This window comes from Carcharhinus amblyrhynchos, chromosome 1 (genome assembly GCF_965287045.1).
Source record: "Carcharhinus amblyrhynchos chromosome 1, sCarAmb.v2.hapA, whole genome shotgun sequence".
Taxonomy (NCBI): domain Eukaryota; kingdom Metazoa; phylum Chordata; class Chondrichthyes; order Carcharhiniformes; family Carcharhinidae; genus Carcharhinus; species Carcharhinus amblyrhynchos.
The window spans coordinates 165,682,122-165,696,903 of record NC_137324.1 but is presented as its reverse complement, the minus strand read 5'-3'; the positions used below and the strand labels follow the sequence as shown (position 1 = coordinate 165,696,903).

The 14,782-nt window shown below is 41.2% G+C and overlaps 1 protein-coding gene across 1 annotated transcript in view; it reads right to left on the bottom strand.

Moving 5' to 3' along the window:
* Window positions 1–14,782, bottom strand: part of polr2b (RNA polymerase II subunit B) — a 38,313-nt gene that overhangs the window by 13,225 nt on the left and 10,306 nt on the right. Inside the window, exons 6-15 of the mRNA XM_080195025.1 lie at window positions 10,525–10,683; window positions 10,274–10,438; window positions 9,167–9,363; window positions 7,793–7,912; window positions 7,305–7,491; window positions 6,047–6,190; window positions 4,572–4,711; window positions 4,246–4,357; window positions 1,621–1,775; window positions 288–486 (exon numbers count right to left, since the gene is read on the bottom strand). Of these exons, the coding sequence (XP_080051151.1) occupies window positions 288–486; window positions 1,621–1,775; window positions 4,246–4,357; window positions 4,572–4,711; window positions 6,047–6,190; window positions 7,305–7,491; window positions 7,793–7,912; window positions 9,167–9,363; window positions 10,274–10,438; window positions 10,525–10,683 (1,578 nt within the window). The remainder of the gene's footprint in view (window positions 1–287; window positions 487–1,620; window positions 1,776–4,245; window positions 4,358–4,571; window positions 4,712–6,046; window positions 6,191–7,304; window positions 7,492–7,792; window positions 7,913–9,166; window positions 9,364–10,273; window positions 10,439–10,524; window positions 10,684–14,782) is intronic.

The following is a 14,782-nucleotide window of genomic DNA, read 5'->3' as shown; positions in this document are numbered from 1 at the left end:
TATGGAATTGTGGAATGAATCACCCAGGAAAGGTGAGTGAACCAGACGATGAAATGGGATTCCAGATAAAAATGGAGGCAAAATAAACAACTTAAAATTAGGATCAGCTCAGAAAAGAACTCAATGAATTTCTGCTTGCAACAATTCTGGTGTTCTTTGTTCCAACCACGAATTCAGAAATGAGCACATCTTTCCCTTCCCTAAAACAATGCAAGTGATACTGTTACATCTTCAGCAGTTTATCTCCACAAACTCATCTCACACAATTCTTTTCTGGTCTTACTCACCTGATTATGGTCAGGAAACGGAATAATTGATGCACAAACACCAAGAATCATTGATGGGTGAATCTCACAATGAGTATATGTTGAACAGTATGCAACTCCTTTTTCCTGTAAGTCATCTGGTGTCATGGCCAGCATTACAGTCTCCTCTTCCAGTGTATCAATGTATTCTACCACACCACTAGCCACAAGATCCTGCCAACTATATGGAGGGAAAAAGTTGGGACTTAATCAATGCGCTCTCAATACAATATTAGTTCATAAATCTATCAAATACATATGATCATGGAGCAATTCTTTCACAGGTTTTTCATGGTATAAAAATAAGCATTTAACCATATGCAGAATGACAGCAAGTACAATTGCTCCATTAAACACAGGAAACTTCTAAAGTAGGGAGGCTCATGAGAGTTGCAGCGCCAGTGTTTCTTTTTCTTCACTCACTGTGTTCTGCTTCCTAACAGCAGCTATAGGTCTCCAGTTATAGAGAGCCTCCAGTTAAATTCCACAGAGGAATACGCTTAATGTAAGCAGCAATTTCAGGTCAGTGGCACTGCTAACATCATTTCTGTCAATTAGATTGCCAATGGCAAGCAGATGATACAATTAATATTCACCGCTGTAGCTTGGAGGGGGGTGGGAGGGGATCAAATTGTGTCCAGCAGCAACTTGGCTCCTCTTAAGTGAGTAGATCCATGCGCAGACTTGATGTTGCTCACTACAGCAGTCCATTCAAGTTTCATCACTTAGCAGTGATGGTCAATTTGGTTAATTATTAATAGGTTATGTCTAGAATAACAGCTTGGCAAAGTTGCCAGAGATCTGCTCCCAAACAAAGGGCAGAAGGAGAGGCTTCCCTCTCCATTTGACAGGAGGTAAATACTGGAAACTCTAATATTTCATGTTCCACAGTTCATTTTTTTGAAGACGTTGCTACTTTGAGAAGTCCAAACAGTCACAGTTATATTTATGGCAAGCATCATATATATAAGATTGTCATTAACAAATACATTACGCAATTCGGGATAAATTTGCCCAAAGAACGGTTAAAAGATGAAACTTTCCAGAATATTGACTAGTTGAGGCAAATAACACAAAGACAATTAAGGGTAAACAAGATAAGTACGTGCAAGAGAGAAAGGGAGGAGCAGGATACGTTGATGGGGTTAGGAAGAAGAGAGGTTCATGTGGAGCATGAAAATGGACTCAGAATACACTTAGCCGAACAGGACAATGTTATTCTACATACTCAAACTCATTTTGAGAGAGGTTGGCAAGCAGTAACATAAAGCGTGTTAACCGTGCGATTATTGGATTGCTGTTTTTCTTGATATACCTGTAATTGTTGTATTCTCGTTCTTTCAATTGATCAATATGCCTCTTCTTCAACAGTAGCTTCTGCTTTTCTACAATCAAAAGTGGCCGACAAATTCTACCTGCATCTGTGTAAATGCGAATCTCACGCTCACGAATGTCTCTCACCATGGACACCTTAAGTAAAGAGGAAAAAGTTAAAGTTTGTTTATTAGTCACAAGTGAGGCTTACATTAACACTGCAGTGAAGTTATTGCGAAATTCCGCTTATCGCCACAGTCCAGCACCTCTTCGGGTCAACGCACCTAACCTGCATGTCTTTCAGAATGTGGGAGGAAACTCACGCAGACACGGAGAGAACGTGCAAAATCCACACAGACAGTGACGCAGGCCAGGAATCAAACCTGGGTCCTTGGCATGTGAGGCAGCAGTGCTAACCGATGTGCTACCATGCTGCCCAGGACACTGTTAATTAAGTTAGAAATTAATGAAATGAGAATTCTCAAATTGTTTAAAATGGTTTTACTGACTCAGAATTATACATTTGCCTTCACTACTTACGTATGGATACATTTCACGTAAAAAATAAATTTATGGAAGCATGCAATTGTCAGAGTTTATTTATTTCCTTCCTTTTTGTTGGTATTCAGGTAACTTCATCTTTCCTCATTATACAAGTGGACTTACTGATAAATAAGGTTAAACCCCAAACATTAGACATGGAGGACATTGTAGCCCAGTCTCAACTTCATAAATACAGCAATGGGATGGAACCAGAACAACTTATGTCAAAGGTGATTTTGAGCAAAGATAGGATGATAGAAGTCAAAGGAGAGAGGAATAGGGAAGCTTAAATCACCATGGATGAGTTGTCACTTGGTGCAAATATTAAAAGGGCACCTATATCAACAACCTGGACCATCATCAGGAAGTGCACCTGCTTTAGAATCCACCTCTGAGATATCATAATGCTGACAGGTCTATCTTGGCTAACAAAACAGCTGTCCACCAGTAAGGGCAAATATATTTCAGTTCATGAACAATAATAGAAACAGGCACCTCAAATTCCACATTGCAAGTCTTTTGCAAAACGGGCCCAGAAAAAATAATGAAAAGTGTCAAGGTCAAATATTGGGAAGTGCATTTAGGAATTTCTACTTCCAAAGTTGTCTTGCCCAGTGGTAAACAAAGATACTTGTCTCAAATCTAGTGATGTGCCTAGAACATAAGAACATAAGAAATAGGAGCAGGAGTAGGCCATCTAGCCCTTCGAGCCTGCCCCGCCATTCAATAAGATCATGGCTGATCTGTTGTGGCTCAGTTCCACTTTCCCACCCTCTCCCCATAACCCTTAATCCCCTCTCTTATCAAGAACCCATCAACCCGCTTCTTAAAAATATTTAGCGAGGCAGCCTCCACCACTTCAACGGGCAGAGAATTCCAGAGATTCACCACCCTTTGAGTGAAGAAGTTCCTCCTCAACTCCGTTCTAAACCGCCTCCCCTTTATCTTGAGGCTGTGCCCCCTAGTCCTACTGTCTTTTTTGAGCGGGAAGAGTCTCTCCACCTCTATCCTATCCATCCCATTCATCATCTTATACGTCTCAATGAGATCTCCCCTCATTCTTCTAAACTCTAACGAGTACAAGCCTAGTTTATTCAGCCTCTCCTCATAGCTCAATCCCCTCAACTCCGGTATCAGCCTAGTAAACTTCCTCTGCACTCCCTCCAGGGCCAAAATATCCTTGCGCAGGTGCGGCGCCCAAAACTGCACACAGTACTCCAGCTGCGGCCTCACCAATGCCCTATACAGCTGCAGCAAGACCTCCCTACTTTTATATTCAATCCCCCTCGCTATGAAGGCCAGCATCCCATTCGCCTTCCTGACCACCTGCTGCACCTGCAAGCTGGGTTTTTGCGACTCATGCACAAGGACCCCAAGGTCCCTCTGCACCGTCGCCTGCTGCAGTTTTTCGCCACGTAAGTAATAGTCCTTCCTACCATTCTTCCTACCAAAGTGGACCACCTCACACTTGCCAACATTAAATTCCATTTGCCATTTCCTGGCCCATTCGCCCAGCCTATCTAGATCCTTCTGCAGACTCTCCACACCCTCCGCACAATTTGCCTTTCCCCCAATCTTGGTGTCATCAGCAAATTTCGACACCCTGCACTCGGCTCCCTCCTCCAGATCATCTATATAAATGGTAAATAGCTGAGGCCCCAGCACCGACCCCTGGGGCACCCCACTAGTCACCAACTGCCAATCCGAATAGCACCCATTGACCCCCACTCTCTGCCTCCTATTTGACAACCAATCCACTATCCACGCTAACACCCTACCCCCAACTCCATGTCCCCTGACCTTCTGCAATAACCAACAAGAATGTAGAATCACTCCCTCTTTTACAACTGCAAGGGAGAAGACAGAAAAGAGGAAATCAAAAAGAAATAAATGTTAGTTTGTATATCAAGCCAACTAATGATCCAAAAAATGACATGACTGAACTTTAAAATCTATGATCAGAAGTCCTGACATCAGAGGTGTGACAGCATCCTAACCTTAATGAAGTATGCAAACAGGTTTGATTTCTTGCATTATATAGTGCAAATAGTATGCATCATACAGATTCAGATATTTACTGTACCTCAGATACAATGATGTCCATCTGACGCCTGAGCTTTCTTAGTGTGGTCATCAGCTGGTCAGGATCTTTATGGATTCCAACCCAGCAACCATTGACAAAAATTTTTGTAGCGCTAAATAAAAGAAGTGGGAGAAGGTATTACTATTTAAGTGTAGCATTATAAATGGAGTCAGTCTTTTACAGCTGTAAGAATATATCTCAATGCAAGTTTACACTCTCACTATTGTACACAAAATCTTTCTATTCCTACCAACTTTGCACTGAAAAATGCTGTTATAGAAATTACTTTTTTTCTGAATGAAACTACACCAGTTAACTTCACTCACTCTGCAATCGCAGCTGGAGAGATTTCTTCAAGATTTTCCATGCTCCACTCCTCCAAGAATTCCAAAATGGGCGAGGGCTGAGATCCTACAGAAATGTAAGCCATCAAAGCCAGATTTTTCACTAATCCGACAGCATGGCCCTGAAACAGAATATTAAAAAGTGTTAGTATTTTTAAGCTTCAAAAAGCTTGACTGTTGGGCATTTAGGCTAGAACACTATTGCAACTAGACTTGAGAATTCCTAAAAGAAAGCTCTTCATGGCAAGTAAAACTCACAAGAACATCTCAACAATTCAAGTTTCAACTGGAATATTTGATTTACAAACTCTGCATTTTATAAGGCTCTGCGGATGTGGGAAATCTGAAATAAAAGCATAAAATGATGGAAACACTCCCAGCACATTGGGAAGCACCTGTGGAGAATGGGACAGTGTTAACGTTTCAGATCAATAACTCCTCAATGCATTATAAGACCTGCTGAGTATTTTAATTTCTTAATTCCAGAATGTTATTACTATTTCCTCTTGAACACATTGATTAGGACACAGCATTTGCAGTTCAAATTCAAATGCAGTTACTTTCAAATTCCAAGGTTACTTCTACATCTCACCTTTTAATTGTGATTTTTCTTCAAAATGAAGAAATACTTTGCAGAAAGTAGCAATCATGGAATCTCTACAGTGCAGAAAAGATCATTCGGCCTATCCATCAAGTCTGCACTGACTCTTTGACAGAATATCTTATCCAGGCCAACTCCCTTGTCCTATCCCCATAACACCCCACCTTTCCCATGGCTAATCTAATCCAAGGGGAATGGCCAATCCACCTAACCTGCACTTCTCTGGACTGCGAGAGGAAACCAGAACACCCAGAGGAAGCCCGCACAGACATGGGGAGAATATGCAAATTCCACACAGTCACTAAGGCTGGAATTGAACTCAGGTCCCTGGCGCTGTAAGGCAGGAGTGCGATGCACTGTGCCACCGTGCCCCCCTAAGTTTATATATCCACTCCACCTCACTATCAGTCTGTGGACAACAACACTAGAGTATTATAGCATCTGTTTCCCTTAGATCTAACCAGCACTTCCACTATCTAAATCATCCTTACTAAAATTGATTTTTTCAGCTGCTTTAATTATGTCTTCTATCAATATTGCCACTCCACTTTTCCAATTTCATATCCTTTTAAAGGATCCTGTCACTTTAAATATTTAGCGCCGACTAAGGTCCAGCTTGTAGCCATGCTCTGTACTACATCATACTTTTGACGTTTAAGTTATGCTTCTAACTCTCATTTGTTTTATCAATCATGCTACATGCATTTGTGTACAGCAGTCTTATTTAGTCAAGTGCCCTAGCAACGCCATGTGTGCTGCTCCTCCTCAAACTTTTTGACTTTTCACACTGGTAATGGACATAGAAAATTGATGAAAGACTTTTAATAGGCAATACAGCTGAGGATTCCAATCTTACCTCTGGTGTCTCAGCAGGGCAAATCATACCCCATAAAGTATTGTGCAGCTGCCTGGGTTTTGCTAGCTTTCCATCTCTTCCAATTGGAGAGTTAAGGCGACGAAGATGAGAGAGTGTTGAAGCAAAGGTCAAACGATTTAATACCTAGTTACAATGAGAACAATATTTAATCATCATTTTCTGAAGTTATGAAGTTACTACATTTGAGAGTCATGGCATATATAAATGTGCATTCACACATCTTTCAAAGTGCACATTTATATTTATCTTATGAAATCACTGCAGTTTTTGATTACACTATATGTAGGGTCTGGTCTGACTTTGTTGCACAGCAGTTAGCATCACGCTGCTAGTTGGGTCTTCATTGCTGAGTTTAATTAGGCTTGGGGAAAGAGCAGGAGACCCAGCGTAGCACGATCACATTAGTTTGGATTGTTGCCTGAAGGATGAATGATTATGTGAACGAGATCCACACAACAATTTGTGTTGATTCGTCTTCAAGAACAGGTCGTAAGCTAGCTATTATTTCCAAAGTTGCAGGCAGAACCTGAACATTCCTTGGTCTGACTGCTTATTTATATTGTTTATCTATTTCAGCCACATTTGCTGAGCAAGGGCCTGCAATTTGCAACAAGGCAAATGCATCTTCTTAAAGGTGATGGCAAGTGTTATTCTATCCTGATCATTGGAAAGCAAGTGTTCACTCCACAATGGTCTGGATTAACGCCTACTGATTGGGCCGTATGGGATTGCAACATCCAGTCACCATCCCAGTCATTTGTCAAACTGTTATCAAGGCAGCTTGGCCAGTTTATCCCAAAGAGGGATGGAATTTGTGGGAGGTGATGCATGACTCAAGTTTGCCTGCAAAATAAAAATTCTTCCCAACCTTCTTTAGCTATTTCACATACTAACCGACAGATAATTCGGCAATATAGTCAATCAGATCTCCAAGTTCCCTGGCAGACAAAAGACTATGAATACCAAATTTCAGACACTGCTATAGTGATTCTGATATGATGCCATGGTCTTAGAATTTTAGGTTTGGCCAACCTAAAATTGTCCAATTTTACCCCATTACCACAATCCCCATTTCGTTTCACAAGTACAATACACAATTCATCACAAAGAGATCCAACCATCTCAAACTTTCTCGGACTGGAGACTTGTGTCTCCCTAAAGATCTTACCAATAATCCTCTCCCACACAAGAGGAAGCTACAGGTGGATGTAGAGCTGGGTACAAATAAGAACTTTACCTGAGATACACCAGCTCTGGCTTGATGAGCCTTCTTTTGATCTCCCCAATTTCCTGTTGCTAGGGAGTATTTTAGACCATCAGAAATAATCCGTGTTTTAATTGCTAATTCCAAGTTGAAATCTTTCCCTCTGTCTATGAACTTCTGGGAGTATATCCGTACTTCTTTTAGTAGGTTTTTAAACATTCTGTACAAGTAAATTTGAATAGTTAACTTTTAACATGTTTATAACTACATTTGTTGCAAAAAAGGTACAAACCAACACACTTCATTCAGTTGTATAATATCGCTTTGGAATTAATTGAAAAACTGAGTTGACGTACTGTTTTGTTGTGCATGGAGAGTGAGAAGGTATGTTGTTTTATAATGTGGACCTGTGCATCCTCCCTCCCCATAATTAGAGCAGAGCAAGATCAAAAAGAGAGACAGGATAGAGCTTTTCTTACTGTATGTGAAAGAATTAATACAATTATATTGTATTTCCTTACCCTCTGAACAGGAAAGCAAGCAACGGTCCAGCCAGGTCCAACCTTTTGTTCCCATAATGATCTCTGTCATCCAATTCCCTTCTGCCTAAAGCAGCCAGCAGCAATCTATGAACCATATAACTTGAACCAAAGGAAACTTAAAATTAGTTTGAAACCATTGCTACTCCAGAAGATTAATTCACAAATACATTGCTTTGAGGCTTGAATATAAAGTAAATAAATGGCTGCACAGTGGCACCATGACTAGCACTGCTACCTCAAGCACCAGGGGCCCAGGTTCAATTCCGGCCTTGGGTCACTGTCTTTGTTGAGTTTGCATGCTCTCCCCAGGTCTGCACGGGGCTTCTCCAGGCGCTCTGGTTTCCTCCCACAATCCAAAGATGTATAGGTTAGATGGATTAGCCGTGCTGAATTGCCCTCAGGTATCAGGGAGATTAGCTGGGTAAACATGTGGGGTTATGGGGATACGGCCTGGGTGAGATTGTTGTCAGTGCAGACTTGGTGGGTCGAATGGCCTCCTTCTGCACTGTAGGGATTCTATGATTCTAAATGGCACACGGTTTGATAAAATTAGAAGTGAACACTGCCTGCTGAAAAAGCAAACATCTTTACAGAACCTCCTGCCCTCAGAAACATTAATTATCCTGAAGTTTAATTGTTGGAAAGAGCACTGAATTACTGTGACCACAGGTGCACAACTGAAGAATCTTTTAAAAGTTCAGTAGAGTGAGTGACCACACCCAAACTATAACTATGATTGCATTAGGCTTTTGTCCTTAATGTATTAGGTATTGCTAACAAAGCATCATTCTCATCATTCCTAATTCACTCTGTACATTGCACCCGAACAACGGAGAAATCATGGATCTGGTGCTTCTCCTGTTTCCAGGCCCACCGATCAAATTATGTAATTGAGAGAGTCAGGCAGCGTGGAGTCTAAGAAGTGCATTACTACAGACAGCCAATTATGCATGTTGTGAATTTTCTAAGTATAACAAATCTTCAAAGGGCAATACAGTGCACTTTTATTCATTAAGCAATGATCTGGCTTCTGGTGCTTGGGTTCTAAAAATTACTAAGCTCTGTAAATCTTGACAGGCTGACAGGTTGGCTTTGTCTTGCTTAGCTTTGCTTTGACTGGTATTGTCCAGTGCTTTAAAACCTCTACTTGCTCGTGCCTGTCCATCCAATCCTGTGAGGTGTTCAATTGAAGGACAATACCACCAATCAATAGGTGGAAAATATTTGCTTGAGCACCATCACCCCCCCACCGCCCCCCCCCCAGATGCATTTGGCTCAGTCTATTATTCCTAGTGAAGTGAAGAACATAATGTCCTTTATTTCCAAATCACTTGAGCACTTTATAAAACATACCCCAAGAAATATGCTTTCTTGGTCTCACAAAAGTCACTGACTCCAACATGTGGCAGCACTTCCTTCTGCAGAATTTCCTTTGCGTATTTAATTCTCTTCTCTTTTGTCACACCAGGTTTGGCACCTCTTGAACCAATAAAATTCAATGCAACATTTTGCTCCTGGATAACAAATGCTTCATCCAGGGAAGGCTTTACCTATAATAAAAATGCAAGAATTGTAATCCACATACATGCACTATTAAAGGTGAATAGATTTGGTTACATCAATTTAACCTGGACCGACTTAAATAAACTATCTTTTTGTCAATTTCAAATCGAGATCCCACTTTTGGCTTTCACTTCATTTTTTGAAGAAACCTTACTTATCTCGAAAGTTGAGAGAGTAATTGTGGTGTCTAAAATTAAAGCCTATCACTGACTTTACATGATTTAATCAATCGGAAAATTCTTTCACAGCTATTTTTAAAAAGTGAGCAAGTCACTTAAGCAAGAAATGAATTTCCCCCAAACTGCAGGTTGTAACAGCTCAAAATCAAAAGCAAAACATTGTGGATGTTGGAAATCTGAATTTAAAACAGCATTTTAATGTTTTTAGTTCAAAATCAGATCCAGCTGTCCTGGGAGTAAAAGTAATGAAACTGGAGAGCTTAACGATGAAATAGATCACCTCACCTCTGCAGTCCTGGCTTCAAAAAGAATTTGCATTTATACAATTTTTTAAATGTAAAGACATATTCTAAAGTACATCACACTGATGCCTGGTCATGTGAGTTTTTAAAAAAGAGTGTTTTAGATTAGAAAGCAAGGTAGATAGGATTCAATTAAGTATTTTTGAAGTGTAATGTAGGAAATGCGGCAACCAATTTGCACAGCTTCAAAAACATCAACGTGATAATGGCCATATTATCTGTTTTGGGATGGTGATTGATGATTGAAGGATAAATACTGGCTATGTCACTGGAGATAACACTTCTGTTCTTTTTCAAGTTAGAAGCATGGGATCTTTTATTATCCTTTTGTAAAATATCTTCTGCCACAGCAAAGCATTAAAACAAATTCATGAAACAGTAGTTACAATAAGTTTTTCAACGATATTGAAACTCACCATCTCCATCATTTCAGGATCATCAAAATCATAGATGATGTGCTCCAGAATGTCTCGATCAGACACAAATCCCAAAGCACGAAACACAATAATTATTGGAACTTCCTGTCTGATGTATGGTAGTGTGGCAACTATTCTCTGGCCTATTGCACTTTTTCTTACACCCTGCGGAGAAAAGACAGCATTTTAAGAATAGTATTCAAAAGACCATTAAAAATTAATACAATGAACATACCAATGAAAATTCCTACCTGTCCTCCTCTTGCGAGCATGCTGACCCAAATTGTGCTTGTAGGGCGAGATGAATTCTCCAAACAGGACCGACATTCTCCTGTGTATGCATATTTCGAGTCTTTTTTTGCAAACACATACACTGTGTTTGTTGCCATCTTTTCCTGTGCAATTAGGACCTTAGGAAATTCCAAAATGAATCATTATTAACTCAAGCAATCTAATTTTCTGCGACTCTCATTACATCTATACCATTTGTTGGAAGTATATCTAATGATAACAAAGAATTGCAAAGTCATAGAAAATACGCAGTGAATAAACTGTTGTCTCCAGTGGCTGTGGAAACTAGAACAAAATTTCAGGATAAGGGACATTTAGGACAGAGATGAAGAAAAATGTTTTCAGTTAAAAGAATTGTGGACCTTTGGAATTCTCTACTCTGAAGGGTTGAGGAAATGCCAGCACTGAATACATTTATGGCTTGAGATAGGCAGATATTTAGCCTTTTGGGAGATCAAGGGACACGGGGAGCAAGTAGAAGAGTGGAGCTGTCATGATCTATTGAACGCCAGAGCACATTAGATGGGTCACATAGCATCTTCTGCTCCTATTTCTTATGTTATGAACTATGAAAACAAATCTACAGTAAAACAGTTAAAAACAAAACATGGTTTTTCAATTGTGGTGCCTATTTGGTCTTGTAGAATTCTACCATTTTAGTGGGTGAGGAAAAATGACAAGGAAAGTGACAACATTTTTCTCAGATAAACAACTCCCGATAAGTAAGAATTTACAACTTTTTTTACAAACATAAAGGGGTGGTTGACAGAAAGCTAAAAATTGAGTAAATTTGTCCATGGTTATTACAAGAAGTTAAGATTTCTTCAGGTAATGCACGTTAAATTAATCTAGCTACTGCTATTAAAATATCAAATGCAAATCTATAGTTAAACTGCCAGGCAACGTTAATGAGAACACATTGGTCAACAGCATCAGATTTGGGAGGCATCTCAAAGATGCACTGGAGAATCCCCCCAGAAGTTCCCAGCAACAATTTGCACCATAGCTGTCCAGAAACACTAACCTCCCCTGGACAACTGTAATCCAACAAAGCAAGTTAAATTGCTAAATTCGGATGGTTCTGCCTAAATTTACACCAATAGTTACTGACTTCAGTCTATTTTGTATACCCAAATTGATCTTCACATGAGACTTCCCCACACTCCTCACTCCACACCATATCCCCGCAACCTGGACTGGATTCCTCTCTCATCTGAACCCTCCCAAGCTTATCTGACTCGATAACCATCAACCCCCACCTCAACCCGATCCAGCTGGACACTCTCCCCAACATGATCCCCCACCTGACACAAAACCAACCTCCACTGACCAGATTCCCAATCCCGAACTAACTCCCCGACACCCCATCCCAACCCGAGACACCATCCTCACCCTCCACTTGATTGCCCATCCCAATCCAAACTTCCCCCGACCCGATATCTCATCCTGACACCCCTAATTTCCATCCCGACTCAAACCCTCCCCCACCTGATTCCCATCCCGACTTGAAAACACCACCCCCTTCCGATTGTCCACCTGGACCCAACCCCAACTGTCTGGATGGTTGGAAGTTGTCCAGCCTGAGTCAGGAATCTCAGGTGAGGCATTTCAGTAAGGCATTTGACAAAATCCCTCTTGGTAGGTTGGTACAGAAGATTAAAGCTCATGGGATATGTGGTCAGGTATCTAGATGGGTAGAGAACTGGCTTGCAAAGAGGAGTCAGATAGTAGTAGCGGAGGGGTCCTTTTCTAGCTGGAGGTCTGTCACTAATGGTGTGCCGCAGGGCTCGGTACTGGGACCTCTTCTCTTTGTAGTGTATATAAATGATTTGGAAGAGGGAGTAGGTGGTGTGATCGGCAAATTTGCTGATGACACCAAGATGGCTGGATTGGCGGGCAGTGAAAAGCAGTGTCTGGCAATACAGCAGGATATTGATAGGCTGGTTGATTGGGCAGATACCTGGCAAGTGGAGTTTAATCCAGATAAATGTGAGGTGATGCATTTTGGCCGGAATAATGTAGGGGGGAGTTATATAGTAAAGGGAAAGCCCATAAGGAGTATAGAATCGCAGCGAGACCTGGGGGTGCAAGTGCACAAGTTTTTGAAGGTGGCAGTGCAAGTGGAGAGCGTGGTGAAGAAGGCCTATGGTATGTTAGCCTTTATAGGAAGGGGTATAGAATACAAGAGCTGGAGTCTAATGTTGCAGTTGTACAGAATGTTGGTTAGGCCGCATGGAGTACTGCGTCTAGTTCTGGTCACCTTACTACCGGAAGGACGTGGAGACTCTGGAGAGAGTGCAGAGGAGGTTTACCAGGATGTTGCCTGGTATGGAAGGACTGGGGTATGAGGAAAGATTGAAGAAATTGGGGCTCTTTTCCCTTGAAAGACGCCGACTGAAGGGGGATCTAATAGAGGTATATAAGATTATGAAGGGTATAGGTAAACAGAGGTAAGCTATTTCCTATGATAGAGACACGTAGGACAAGGGGCCACGGACTGAAGGTGAGGAGGGAGAGGTACAACACAGATATTAGAGGGAGGTTTTTCCACACAGAGGGTAGTGGGGGTATGGAATGCTCTGCCAAGTAAGGTGGTGGAGGCAAACACGCTAGAGTCATTTAAGAGTAACTTAGACAGGCACGTGACTGGGTTGGAGATGGGTGGATATAGGAGATTGTTTTAATTAAGGGTCATTAGCATTGGGGTGTCCCTGGGAATGTAATTGGATATGGTATGATAATAATGTTTTTTCTCTTTTCATTCACAGGTTTTAAGTTGGTCTGCCTCATGTCCAATGAGGGGCATACACACGATGGGTCGAACTGGGGCTGCTCGTGGTTGTTCGGGAATGGCCTAGTGCTTCATGTCGTTAGTGTGTACCTAAACTGGACCAGATACCGGGCAAGACGACAGCTCAGTGACTATCGCTGATTGCTGTGCAGACACATGGATTTGGGCTGGTGTCTGTGGGAGTTTGCGCATTCTCCCTGTGCTTGCGAGGGTTTCCTCCCACACCCCAAAGATGTGCTGTTAGGCTGATTGGCAGGAATAAATTGTCCCTAAATCAGATTCCCTCAATCTGGATGGCCATAAAACATTAGACAGGGGTCGTGGGTGGAGAGGGGGATTGGTGGTGTTGAGATGGCGGCGCAGGCTTGTTGGGCCGAAGGGCCTGTTTCCCGGGCTGATTTTGTTCTTTGTTCAGGAAGAGTTTTGTACTGGTAACTGGGTACAGATTTGCAATCCAATGCTGACTACCACTCTACAGAAGTTAAGGCCCATTAGTCATCAGAATCACTTGTCAATTAAACAATAAGACAAATGCACAACCACGGATTCATTGCACTGATAGGAAAATCATGCAGAATAGCCATTTAAGCTGAGTTTCCTCAAATTTCTTTTGGACAGTGTGGGCAATTTATTTAAACATTCCTCCCCTTTAATTTTTATTGCACTGCCACATTTGGACAGTAATTTTAAGAGGCTGTCTTGTACGTGAACTATGCAGGATCTTTCTGGTTGCTGTGCAGCTCAGAGGAAACATATGCTCATCATACTAATATGGTACTAGATATGTAGGTTAATTAGGATGAGATCTGAATAACAGTCTGTACAAATAAATAAGTAATGTTAACAAACAGACCTGTGTCAGATAGGCTAGCAAATTGGAAAGGAGTGTGAAGCACAAATAGAAGTGTGAAATAAGAGGCAAGAGAGTAAAGGCAATGTCCGACAAGCATGGTTATTCTTGTAGGAAGATCAATAAACAAATGGACAGTGTTGTGCAGTTGTGTTAGGGGATTCCCACAGAAATGTTATTTAATGCACCTGCACATATTTCTAGATAGGACGTGCTAATGTAGCAGTCTCAGTTCTAGGAGAAGTAGTTAACCATATACGATTTGCTGCACCAAATCCCCCTTAGGGACATTTACTTAGTTGTGCTGAGGCTACTGCGAGCAGTGAAGACATTACACTTATGATACTTGATCAGTCATGTGAGTTTTTCAGAACCAGGCCAATGAGTACCGTGTGTATCAATATTTAATGAATGGAAAATATTAAATCAGACATCTCCTATGCTTCCTGGTCCTCAAAATAGTATTAATTAGTAAGCCCTTTACCCTATAAGCCCAACATCTACAGCATGTCTACATATTTATCACACCAACTGTAGAAAAACTGTACAAAAAGTACTGTAATTGACTCATGGATTA